Source organism: Fusarium subglutinans (assembly GCF_013396075.1).
Source record: "Fusarium subglutinans strain NRRL 66333 chromosome Unknown NRRL66333_c0000106, whole genome shotgun sequence".
Classification (NCBI taxonomy): Eukaryota; Fungi; Ascomycota; class Sordariomycetes; order Hypocreales; family Nectriaceae; genus Fusarium; species Fusarium subglutinans.
Window position 1 is genome coordinate 1 of NW_023502169.1, and position 12,980 is coordinate 12,980.

A 12,980-nucleotide genomic window follows, 5' to 3' on the forward strand; every position below is an offset into this window, starting at 1 on the left:
CCCCCTTCTTGGCTTGTTTCCAAGTCTTCCAGGGATCGGATTCATAGACCCCACCAACTGCCTGCTTCTCTTCTTGACGAAGAGGGTAGCCTTCGTTCATCCATTCATTCATCTTTATCTCTGGTGCATTTGCATTTCTTTAATCTACCTTGCCTCGCCTTACCTTGCCTTACTCACTCCCACACTACATTACATTACACTACACTTCTCGGTCCCAGGTCCCTTCGCCCCCCGAGACCCTTATTTAGCTGAAGCTAGACTTCCACTGGCTACTACTGTTCTCGATATAACCAACTCCAGATCCCCCTTCTTCCCAATCCATCCATCACTTACTCACTTCAATCTAATTCTCGATCTCTTCACCATGGCCTTATGAGCCTCGCTCAGCCTCTCTTTGCCCCTGCGTCTCCAGAGATGACGTCGACTACCCCGATCAACGCCTTCGCTATGCATGATTCCAGGACTGGCGACCGGACGCCATTACACTATACAATGAAGACTCCTGCACGACACTCTCCTGGCGGACAGTCTCATTCTAATAATATTTCCCATTCACGATCTAATTCGTATAACCTCAACCACTCCCATTCTCACTCTCAGACACTCCGACCAACCAAGTCAACAAAAACATCGACTCCTCTCGCCTCTCCTCGGATGCCATACTCGGTCGGCCAGAATCACCCTCCGCCCAAGCTATCGCCTCGCGTGGTCTCCGACAACAGATCACCAAGTCCTAACTATTTTGGCCTCATCGTCGAATCAGCCAATGAACGTGGAGACTCCTCCTCAGGACTTCCCAACGAGAATTGGAGCCCTTCATCATCAGTGAAATCCTTCCAGGCTGCGATTCCCAAGCAGGTCCCTCTTGATGCTAATCCCGAGTTCGAGGCCTTCAAGAGACAGGCTGACTTCAACCGCGGCAAGTCGTTTGCTCTCTCCACCAGTCACTATGCCCAGCCGTCAGTGACATCAAACGGAGTTGCACCTGTGCGCCCTCGACCTCCTAGATGGCACACCCATGGAAGTGACACTGGCGGCCCATCGCCCTTTGGCCGTGGCTTGAGCTCTGCCAATGTTCGACCAGCCAGCCGGATGGATGTGGACCAGGATAGCCTAGGAGACTCGGCCTATGTGTCATCAGACTCGAAGCGTAACTCTGAATCATCTCTCTATGGCCATGTTCCCACTCTTCACATGCCTCGATTCGACTCCCCGCTACCAATGGACCCTCAACAGCAAAGAACGAGTCTAACTCGATCTGAGGATCGAGACCCTCGGCTATCTATAATGGAACATCGCCCGGATCCTCTTGATACTCGAGATGTCAGACGCTCTGCAACAGTACCAGCAACTCTGGAACCAGGACAGCCTCACATGATCACAGGCCAACAGCTACGGGATATTCTTCAGAGTGTGAAGCCGGAAAGACTGCTTATTCTTGACCTTCGATCATCACAGAACTACGCTCAGTCCAGAATTCAAGGTGCTCTCAACCTTTGCATACCCACTACACTTCTTAAGCGAGCCACCTTCAACATTCAGAAACTCAAGCAGACTTTCCAGACTAGCTCTGACTCAGAGAAGTTCTCTACTTGGCAAGACACTGAATACATCGTTGTTTATGATGCTCACGCCTCCGATAAGCGCGATGCTATCACCGCTCAGAACATGATCAAGAAGTTCACGAGTGAGGGGTATGCCGGCGGCACCTGCATCCTCAAGGGCGGCTTCAACTCTTTTCAAGAGAACTTCCCTGACCTGGTCGATCACCAATCGGCAACTGGATCTCCCGGAAAACCCGGTCTTGGTCATGGAGGGATTGCACCTGTCATCGGCGGAGTCATGCTTCCCAATACCAGCAACGACGTGAACCCGTTCTTTTCCAACATTCGCCAGAACATGGACTTGGCTGATGGTGTTGGTCAATTGGATGTATCACGACCTTCAGCCCTTGACTCACCCTCTCTTCCCCGCTGGCTACGAGAGGCCGCCGCGAAGCCTGACCACGGAAAGAAGGTTTCGGACAAGTTCCTGCACATCGAGGTTGATGAACAATCTCGAATGAAGGCGGCGTATGCGGCTTTTAACCCTAACAACAAGGATAAGCGAAGTCAAGTACAGCTCTGTGGTGTTGAAAAGGGAGTGAAGAACCGATACAAAGACATCTTGCCTTTCGAGCATGCTCGAGTGAAGTTGCAAGAGAAGCCCGAAGGTTCATGTGATTACATCAATGCAAGTCACCTCAAAGCTTCCCGAAGCAACAAGCAGTACATTGCCACCCAGGGGCCGCTCCCCGCCACTTTCGAGGTATGTTGTAAGCCACTTGCACAATGCGAAAATTGACTAACGTCTATTCAGGACTTTTGGTCTGTCATTTGGCAGCAAGATGTGCGTGTGGTCGTAATGTTGACTGCAGAGTCTGAAGGCGGGCAGCTCAAGTGTCATCCTTACTGGAAGGGCAGAGACTTTGGAGCCATTAGACTCAAGCTTCTGTCTGAGAAGAAGGTATCTCTTGACATCGACAAGCATAGGTCCGAGTCCCACCACATGCCATCGGCTTCGGCCAGCGAACAGGGACGCAAGCGCGCAAACACCACGACAACATTTGAGTCTTCGACACCTACACCGAGACCAACTCAAGCCCCCGCAGAGGCCCCCTACGTAATTGTTCGCAAATTTGCACTCTCTCATACCGCTCATCCTTTTGCGCCCATTCGAGAGATTACTCACTTGCATTTCCCGTCATGGCCTGACTTTGGTACACCTGCACAGCCATCGCACCTGTTGGCGCTGGTTGAGCTGGCCAATGTCATGCAGCGTTCTGCTCTGCCTGTTGAGACTTCTTCGGTGGTGGGATCCAAGATTACGTCACTTGAGTCACTCCCTATTACATGGTACGATGAACCCGAGACCGACTCTCGGGCACGACCAATGCTGGTACACTGTTCCGCTGGATGTGGTCGTACTGGAACATTCTGCACTGTTGACAGTGTTATTGACATGTTGAAGCGTCAGCGACAGGCCAAGATGGATTCGGTACGATCTCGTGATCATGACGGAGATGTCAATATGGGTGAGAACGGGGACATGTCACCCCGCTCTACTAAGCACTTTAACTTTTTCACCCCTGGCCAGCGATCCAACATGGAGAGAAAGGTGGCCCGAGGCGGTGCAAACATCAACATCGACTGGTTATACGACGATAGCGTGGATCTTATCCAGAAGACGGTGGAGGATTTCCGAGAACAACGACTCAGCATGGTGCAGAGCCTGCGACAGTATGTTCTCTGCTATGAGACAGTCCTCGAATGGGTAACGAGGATGAATGAGCGAGCGTCAAGCGCTCCAAACGGACGATTACGAAGTGGCAGCCTCCGCCACTAAGATCAGGATGCATCACGAATAAGTAACGGTTATTATGGAGCACATCTGCACAGGGCACATGGAATAATGCAACAAACGGAACTGGATGGATGGTACAGGCGTTTAATGGTTCAGCTGCGTCTGACTCTATACGGAGGCCAGCGCACCGTGCATGCAATGCTTACGAAAGGGACATTATAAAAATCAACGTTAAGGCGGACCTTGGCTTGATACTTACTATGAGTATGATTGGTTCTTAGGGGATTCTGTATAGTAGAACAAAAAGGTACGATGCAAGGGGAGCGGAGCAACCTTGGAATCATTGGACTTGCATAGTAGGATCATGGAAGGCTACATTGCGTGTGCGATTACCCTTACGAGGAATTCGTTTATGTGAGATGTATGATAAGAGAATAAGCCAAGTTAATTTGCAGTATAATAACTTACACTATTGTCCTGAAGATAAGGAGCCACGTCTGAATCTATCACATATTATCGTGGAGTTGTGTGAGCCCATCGTTACAGCAAGAACAGACAATGCTGTTATTCCAAATATATCGATTTCCTAATTGGTCGTTGTATCTATCACGCGAGATGTCGAGGCGCATCTAGGCCCAATTACAGCAAGTCACCCAGAATGGCACTGCACAAGCACAATCGCAATCTGGGCTCCAGAAAGCGTCACGGGAGGGGAAACACGTGTGATGACGTCGTATCGAGCACACATGCATGAATCTGGGGGGATGGGCTTTTCGGCAAACCAAAGATAGAAATGTCATGGCTGGGGTATGAGACGAGACGGGCATGACCGGGCTGACCAGCCTAGGGGGGCGCGTCGGTACAACGGGAAAGGGCCTCGTTTCAGTAAATCGTCGACTAGTAACAGTAAAAAAGGAAACGGATAAGGTTAGGTGATTTGCAGAATTGATGTGATTGATAATCGTGGAGACATGGTTCTGGTGGGTTCTTTGGAATGGATTAGAACTCATCTTACTCCGTATAAGCTGACCTAACGATACTCGACTAGCTATCGTGGACTCGCTGTAAACCAGTGAGCGAGTCCACTGGAGTTTAGTGGCCGAACCCCAGGCTGTCCAGCCCAGGGATCTTGACACATGCCTGTCCATTGTCCACTGTCCACGAAGCCGGGGCGTCAAAGTTTCACAATGTTCCAAGGAAAAAAAGGGTTCTCCCTCAAGTAACAACAAACAACAAAAGAAAAGAAAAACGTCCATGCTTTTGGTACTCGAAACTGGAACCTTCCCTCCTTCTTAGGTTGTTAGCCCCCCACTTCCCTTCCATTGCCTCCCCTCCCTCCCACTCTGTACATATCCCTTTAAGGTAGTCGCGGCGCATGCATCCATCTCATCGTCCTTGAAACGGGTGCCTTCCCTATCGTCGTCGCAAGCAGTGGAAAGAGCGACACTTGGAAGCCACCAACTGCATATGCAACAGCGGGAAAGTGCGAGTCCAACGATAAGGAATTACACTTCATTGGTCTGACTCCCCCGCCATCACCTGGCACTCACTGGCTGTCTTCTACTGTTTTCCCTCCTCCAACCTCACTCACTTCCATTCTTTTCTCTTTCCATCTTATTTTTATTCACAATAGCCTGACGCTTCTGTAAGCTTTAATAAACGGCTTGTGCAATACTTATATTTGGCCTTCCGCATTCCCCTCGTTTCTGCTCATCTGCGCCTTTATTATACGCATTCATCGCGACTTGTTGCGCTGTCTCTCCTTTCAACCCATCATCCATTCTTTGGTGGGCTCGTTTAGCGGATTTGAGACCTCCCCGTTTTAGCCTTTCGCTGCTGATTCAGAACCACCCCACTGCGCCACCAGAGTTGCCCAGACGAAACGCTCCTAGTCTCTCAACTCTACTTTACGCTTTCAGCGCCCAGCCTGACCTCAAACCGGCCTCCCCCGTTTGGGCGCCGATAAGACGAATATCCCGCCCTGGGATTGACTTTACTTTACTTTTACCATTGATTCATTCTTTGGTAACCTCATCATTCAGCGGTGGCCATGTCACATCTGCCATCAGCCGCCGACACGATGCGCCGCCTCTCCCACGACCTTGCGGAGCCTTCGCGCAATATCGAAGACTCCAATGGTGCGCCCTCAGACCATGAAATGGAAGATACACTCGATCTCTCCATGCCTCCTCCCGATGAGGAAGACGATGTCCTAGATGACGATCCGAGAATTTATACACCACCTCCCCACATTGCCGCTCGCTTCTATCGCCCGTCACAGGCTCGTCGCAGAGATTCGGCTGCCTCATCGCGCCGCAACTCAATCTCGTCTGCTCACTCGCGATGCTCTTCTATTCAACCATCAAGTCACCGCGGAGGTGAACAGAGCAAGCATGTCGCACAACATCTTCGCCGCGCCTCTTTTCTTGAGGACCGCAGGGCGCGACTTGCCGATCGAGCGGCGCATGCCGAAAAGGTTCGCCTTCGAGCGGCCCTGGCTAAAGCGACCCATCGAGACACTTCACTATCGGAGGAGCGAGCCATAGCGGCACAGCAGGCCAGGGAGCGCAATTTGGCAGAGATTGTCGCCAATTGTGCGGATGAGGTCAAGAAGGCAAAGCAGGTTGCCGAATTTATGAAGGAGAAGCGAGAGCAGGATATTTCCCGACTGAAGGCTCAGATCGAGGAGCGAATGGCTGAGGCAGAAAGACGAAGGGAGGAACTACGAACCAAGAATGCGTCTAAGCGGAGTCGTGGGCAGAGTATTATGGCAAGGAAGCCCACAGACTCAATGCCCGATGTCGAGCAAGAGAGACGCAAGCCCACGGAAGATGAGGCCGCAAGGAGCATCCAATGGTGGTGGCGTGGCTGCCTCCGAAAGAGAGCCATCTCCGAGTTCAACAACCTCGGCTTGACCGTGGATGGCATCAGAGACACACACTTCGATACTGTCGTTGAGCTCCTGGCTCAAGAGCGGGTTCTTGTCATCACGGCACAGTTGCTTAGACTGTGTGGTCTTGAGGAGGGTGAAACTGGTTCGGTTGGCGAGATGACAGCCGTTCGCACGTTTCTCAGCGCCTTCTTGATCCTTGGTCATCCTAATCAAGTACTCAGCAACAAAAATGACAATGGCGATGAAGACGTCGTGGATGTACTCAATTCTCACCGACTGCCTTCTACGGACCTTGCCAATCCTCAGTTACAAGGCTTGATAGGCAAGGCGCGAGACTTGCTCATTTCTTTTGAGAACACACTCTCTCGCTTGACATCCGCCAACAAATACACCATGCCACCTGCACTCAAGAAGAAACTTCCTGAGGCGTATGCCACTTTCTACAATGCTTTCATTGCTTGGAAATCTCGGGACTCTAATGCCTTGATTGAGGTCATGCTCATGCAATTTGTCGAACTCGACGCAATCTATCATACCGTCAAGGACACAACTGACGATGCTGCTATCGTTCTTTACAAGAAGAGCATCCAAGACAACCAATTGATGCTCATTGTGCGGATCAAGAAACTAGCAGGTGCAGAAAAGGGCAAAGAAATGATCTTCAACGCGGTTGCCGAAGCCCGCAAAAGTCGACTTGCCAAGAAGAAGACCGGAGACACAAAGCCCCGTGTGGCTGAGAACGCACCGGGAGAAGCATCTGAGACAGCCAAAAGTCTGGTCTCATCTGAGTCTCAAACACTGACTCCTCCTGCAACACCAGCCAGCAAAGTCCAGGAGAAGGCTCCTGCGCCCAAGACTGGCCTCAATGGTCTATTGCCTAATAACAGGATTGTTGTGCATGAGCTGGCCATCAACAAGGAATATCAGCTCTCGCCTGACGAATACCGAGAACAGCAATCGGAACGTTCGAAATTTATATACATGAAGATGCGGACCACTATGACGGATGACGACAGTGAGATTAATTTCCAAGTTTTTGCTCTTATCGCGAGCTACATCAAGGAAAGGCTCCAGCGCCTGCTCAAGCCAGGTAACTCCATGTATAACCTCATCGGTGAAATCCTGGACCCCGAGATGGCAGAGCGGCAATTCGCCCTCGGCAACTTCTCATATGAGAAATTCTTCACTGCGATGTCGTCACTTCTACCCAAACTATGTGCCCCTTTTCGCGATGAAGAGGTTCAGGATTTGATCCAGAACAAGCTGGCAGACGGCGACATTATTGATCGAGTTGAGGCCCTCAACGGGTTCATTGATGTGATGCTCTGCGACTACATCAACTATCTTTTGCGAAGTGCTGCACCTCAGCTTATCCAATCCGCGGCGCCTTATGAAGCTAAGAGGTTCGCCGAGGATGTTGAGAAAGGTCAGCTTGGCCTTGCAGCAGCTGAGGCGACATGGAAGGCTTCCCGAGCAAAGGTTCTTGCAGAAGTTCAGAAGAGGGACCCAGAGGGAATCAACCATCCGAGGTCGCGACCGAATGCTGGAAAGTTCTATGCGCAGATGCTCGTGGACATCTTTACCAGGATCTCTCCCCCACCCATCGAGGAGGTTCCAGAGATGCTTCGTCTAGATTACAACCGCATCGGCCAAGTCTCTACCACCATTCAGCGGGTCATTACCGCAGGTGCTGTTCTATTGCAGTGCAAGAACCTCTTGAAGCGGGATGTTCGGTCTTCATGGAAGATGGAAGCGACACGCGTCATGGCTGTTCTCGAGGCTGGTCATCCTCTCCAAGCTACTGTGGACGGCGTCATGGCTGCCCTTGAATCTGGACGGTCGATGCCGACGGCGACCAAGAGCCACCTCCGCGCTCTTGTTACCAAGGTTCTGACTGCCAGTCAAGACATGGCACAGAACGGAAACGAGCCCAGAGAACCTGTCCTGCGACTATTGCTCACCCGTCTTCGTAGCAACATTCTTGCCCGCCTCGCTGCAGGATCAGCAAGCGAGAAGGTCAAGGCGGCCAACACGGCTGGTGAGAAGCTAGCCAGTCTTGGCCTTTCCGAGTTTGTTGATCGAGTCAGAGAGATTTCAAACTTACTGGAGAAGATTGGAACGGTTGACAGAGCAGCCCATGGGCCTTGGTGGGATGCTGTCGCAACGAAGGTTGAGCAAGAAGAGATGTCAACATAGATGTAATGGATTGGATTGTTTTGATAGGGATTATGCATGATGAGCAATAAGGATGCATGGTATTTGGAGGTTAGCATTTGATTCTTTCGATCAGGCAGGAATGGGTTTGCTTTTACTGGGAAGCGCTTTTGAACTTGGGTTGCATGGCGTACTGGTGTGGAAAGCCAATATGGCTTACTTGGTGGGATTGGATTAAGCTTGCCCCTTCAAAGAAGTGTGGCAGTGTTGATGGGTAGCTCATGGGATCGGCAAATTGCTCTTTGGCTGGAATAATGGATAGAATGTCATTTCAACAGAGCGCTAGGAGCGTAAACTATTTCTTAGTTCTGAATTGAATCATGAGGAAGCAATGGAAAGCGTTGTGACAATTTGGACTTGTGAGCATGACTTGAGTATAACCGTGTCTAAATAAGGAGAATACTTGCCTAAAGATTAACTAAGAAATCATAAAATAAAAAAAGTATTGCAAAATTTAGGGTATCCCAGGCTAAGATCATCCCAATGTATATCAGGTCGCAGTGAAGGTGAGCGCTGTTTTTCTCGATCCTCTCCCAATGGCTTCGTATCCTAATACATACACTGTTTTGTATATACTTAAATAGCATGTGTATTAGTAGCCGACTCGATATTGTTAAAGTTCCAGTCGCTCCTTTGAAATCACCACGAGTTACCCTATCTCATGATGTACAGTGTGAGTGAATGTCATGACACAATACACACGGCTTGGCCATCTCGCTTGTCGCCGGCAATACGGCATACCAAACGGCCCTGAGCCTTATATTGACCCGAAAATTTCGACACGGCATCGACACTCTCTTAATACTGATACGATACTGGGGGCAGCTACGCTACAAAAGTGCCATCAATGGGGGCTCTCAGCTGCTAAAAGAGGATATCATTGGCATCCCATAAGAGTTCACCCATCAACGACCTGCCCAATTGCGACGCTGAAAAGGGTCAAGGATCCGGGCCAAAATGTCGTCCTCGAAGGGCCTTTTGCGACATCTGCCTCTGCCTCTACGTCTGTGGAGCAATTGTAGCCCACTATCGGTGATTACACGGCAGACGGCACCGTCTGTATCTGTTTCTGTTTCTCAAGGAATTGGAATTGTCAACTGTGGTATCTTTTCGAGAGGTCTTGCTTCACTTGTAAATGGTCAAGTGAAGCCGTTGAATAGTCGCCGTGATAATGGACGGCCTATGCCAATCGGTATTCGGAGGTACGTTATCCCTTTATAAACGTTGGATACAGAGAGGAGAGGGGCAGCTGGGGTCTTCAACGGAAATGGAACCGGCCCACACCCCACCAACCGCGGGGTCCTCCCTAGGTACACGGCAACGCATCATCACGCTCTTGTTTGCTCTGCCTGCCTACCTACCTACGTTACCTAGTCCATTGCCCTTTTGTCAAGCTATATCTTGCCGCCTGTTCCACCCTCACATCATCATCTGTCTTCTGCAATTTCTTCTCTATTCTCATTATACCCCATTGTTCTCGTCGAGACTCGCTAAGCTAAAGCTCAGAGCTATAGCTTGCTAACACATCAAACAGTCTTGTCCCCAAGATCTCTGATCGAGCTTGCTCCGCCCACGCCAGACTCGCACGCAACGAAACAATGACTGACCGCGATGTTCTCCCCGACAATGTCAAGCCTAAGCACTATGACCTCTCCTTGAGGGACCTCGAGTTCACCAACTGGACTTACAAGGGAACTGTTACGTACGTCACGCCGCCTCTACCCCTCATCGTGAAGCTAGCTCTGACAGCTCTACAGTATCGACTCGGAAATCACAAAGCCTACCAAAGAAATCATCGTCAACACTCTCGAACTCAAGCTCTCTCACGCCAAGGTCTCCGTCGACTCCAAGACATTCGAATCTACAAAGTTTGACTATGACTCCAAGGCTCAGCGCTCCACCATCACCTTTGACGAGGAGCTCCCCGTCGCTTCCAAGGCTTCCCTGATCATCGAGTTCGAGGGTATCATCAACAATGAGATGGCTGGTTTCTATCGCAGCAAGTACAAGCCTACCGAGACTCCTTCTGCTTCGGTTCCCAGCGATGGCGAATGGCACTACATGTTCAGCACACAGTTCGAGGCTTGCGATGCTCGCCGAGCTTTCCCTTGCTTCGACGAGCCCAACCTCAAGGCCACTTTCGATTTCGATATTGAGATTCCTTCCGACCAGGTTGCTCTGAGCAACATGCCTGTCAAGGAGACTCGCCCTTCCAAGGATGGCTGGAACATTGTATCATTTGAGACCTCTCCTGTCATGAGCACTTACCTACTAGCCTGGGCTGTCGGTGACTTTGAGTACATCGAGGCTTTCACCGACCGCAAGTATGATGGCAAGCAGATTCCTGTCCGTGTTTACACCACCCGTGGTCTCAAGGAGCAGGGTCAGTGGGCTCTCGAGCACGCTCCCAAGATCATTGACTTCTTCTCCGAGATCTTCGACATCGACTACCCTCTGCCCAAGTCCGATTTGATTGCTGTTCACGAGTTTACCCACGGCGCCATGGAGAACTGGGGTCTTGTTACCTACCGTACTACCCAGGTTCTCTACGATGAGAAGACCTCTGATCCTCGATTCAAGAACGCTGTCGCCTATGTCGTCGCCCACGAGCTTGCTCACCAGTGGTTCGGCAACCTTGTCACCATGGACTGGTGGGATGAGCTCTGGCTCAACGAGGGTTTCGCCACCTGGGTCGGTTGGCATGCCGTTGACCACCTGCACCCTGACTGGCAAGTCTGGGCTCAGTTCGTCAACGAGGGTATGGAGGCTGCTTTCCGTCTGGATGGTATCCGTGCCAGTCACCCTATCCACGTTCCTGTCCGAGATGCTCTTGATGTCAACCAAATTTTCGACTCTATCAGCTACCTCAAGGGTTGCTCTGCCATTCGCATGCTTGCCAACCACCTTGGTGTCGAGACTTTCCTCAAGGGTGTTTCTAACTACCTGAAGGCTCACGCCTATGGAAACGCTAAGACTACTGCTCTCTGGAACGCTCTTGGCGAGGCCTCTGGCAAGAACGTCACTGAGCTTATGAACCCTTGGATCTCTAAGATCGGTCACCCCGTCCTTACCGTTGCTGAGGAGCCCGGTCAGATCTCTGTCAAACAGTCCCGATTCCTGTCTACCGGTGATGTTAAGCCTGAGGATGACACCACCACCTGGTGGGTCCCTCTCGGCCTTGAGGGCAAGAAGGATCACGCCGGTATTGCTTCCCTGTCTCTTACCACCAAGGAGGACACCATCCGTGACGTCGACGAGGACTTTTACAAGCTCAACAGTGGTGCCACTGGTTTCTACCGTGTCAACTACCCCCCTGAACGTCTCGCCAAGCTTAGCAACCAGCTAGACAAGCTTAGCACCGAGGACAAGATCTCCATCATTGGTTCCACCGCCGACCTTGCCTTCGCCGGCAACGGCACCACACCTGCTCTGCTGACCTTCCTCGAAGGATTCGGCAAGGAGAACCACACTCTGGTCTGGCGCCAGGTTCTTGACTCCATCGGTGGTGTCAAGTCCGTTTTCGGAGAGGATGAATCTATCAAGAAGGCTCTGGATAAGTTCACACTGAAGCTTATTGACCAAAAGGTCAAGGAGGTTGGCTGGGAGTTCCCTGAAGGCGAGGACTACCTCACCGGTATCTTGCGAAAGGAGATCATTGGTGTTGCTGTTGCCTGCGGCCACCCTGCGTAAGTTTCTTGTATCCGTATTTTTGACTGGACTAACAATAGTAGTGTTACTGAGGAGGCCCTGAAGCGCTTCAACACTTGGGTTGAGAACCCTGAGGCTGGCTCCATCCCCGCCCCTATCCGTACCGCCATCTGGCGCGCTGCCATGATGAAGGAGCCTGCCCGTACCGTTGAGATTCTCAAGAAGGAGTGGTTCAACACCAAGTCTATCGATGGCAAGCTTCTTTCCCTCAGCGTTCTCGGCACTGTCAAGGACGCTGAGCTCCTCACCAAGGAGGTCATTCCCTTCAACTTCAACGAGTCTCCTCCCTCCAACGCCGTCCCTGCCGGAGACATGCACGTTCTCGGTGGCTCTGTCGCTAGCAACGTCATTGGCCGTCCTTTGCAATGGAAGTTCATGCAGGACAACTGGGATGCCGTCATCACCAAGCTTGGCAACCCTGTCGTTGTCGACCGATACATGAAGCTCAGTCTGGGCAGCTTCACCCACGTGTCTGCTGTTGACGAGATTGAGAAGTTCATGGCCGACAAGGATACCAGCAGCTTTAACCGAACTCTGGAGACTGTCAAGGATAAGATCCGTGGACGTGCTGCGTACCGCGAGCGTGATTCTGAGAAGCTCAAGGAGTGGCTCAGCGCTCATGGATATGCTTGACTGTGTAAGCTATGATGTTGGAAGCATGTTTGTAATAAAAGTTAAATACCATTGAAATATCACGACTGTTGGGATTCTGCAGAGTTTGGCTCAAAGACTGCGTTGACGTTAGAAACCGTTGGCAGCAGGTTCTGTTGGATCCGAACACGACATTGGCACAATTGAAACCGCACGACATTCTGGCTATGTC

The 12,980-nt window shown here is 51.0% G+C and overlaps 3 protein-coding genes across 3 annotated transcripts; all 3 read left to right on the plus strand.

Moving 5' to 3' along the window:
* Positions 1 to 492: 492 nt before the first annotated feature.
* FSUBG_7965 (putative tyrosine-phosphatase) lies at positions 493 to 3,384 on the plus strand (the record flags this gene model as incomplete). Its single annotated transcript, XM_036686324.1, has 2 exons — positions 493 to 2,307; positions 2,359 to 3,384. The coding sequence occupies 2 exons, from the start codon at positions 493 to 495 to the stop codon at positions 3,382 to 3,384; spliced, it is 2,841 nt and encodes a 946-aa protein (XP_036536487.1).
* Positions 3,385 to 5,422: 2,038 nt separating this feature from the next.
* FSUBG_7966 (t-complex 11 1) lies at positions 5,423 to 8,431 on the plus strand (the record flags this gene model as incomplete). Its single annotated transcript, XM_036686325.1, has 1 exon — positions 5,423 to 8,431. One exon carries the CDS (start codon positions 5,423 to 5,425, stop codon positions 8,429 to 8,431), a length of 3,009 nt encoding a protein of 1,002 aa, XP_036536488.1.
* Positions 8,432 to 9,406: 975 nt separating this feature from the next.
* On the plus strand, positions 9,407 to 12,790 carry FSUBG_7967 (glutamyl aminopeptidase; the record flags this gene model as incomplete). The annotated part of the gene is made up of 4 exons (XM_036686326.1): positions 9,407 to 9,651; positions 9,984 to 10,151; positions 10,207 to 12,135; positions 12,181 to 12,790. 4 exons carry the CDS (start codon positions 9,407 to 9,409, stop codon positions 12,788 to 12,790), a joined length of 2,952 nt encoding a protein of 983 aa, XP_036536489.1.
* Positions 12,791 to 12,980: the final 190 nt, after the last annotated feature.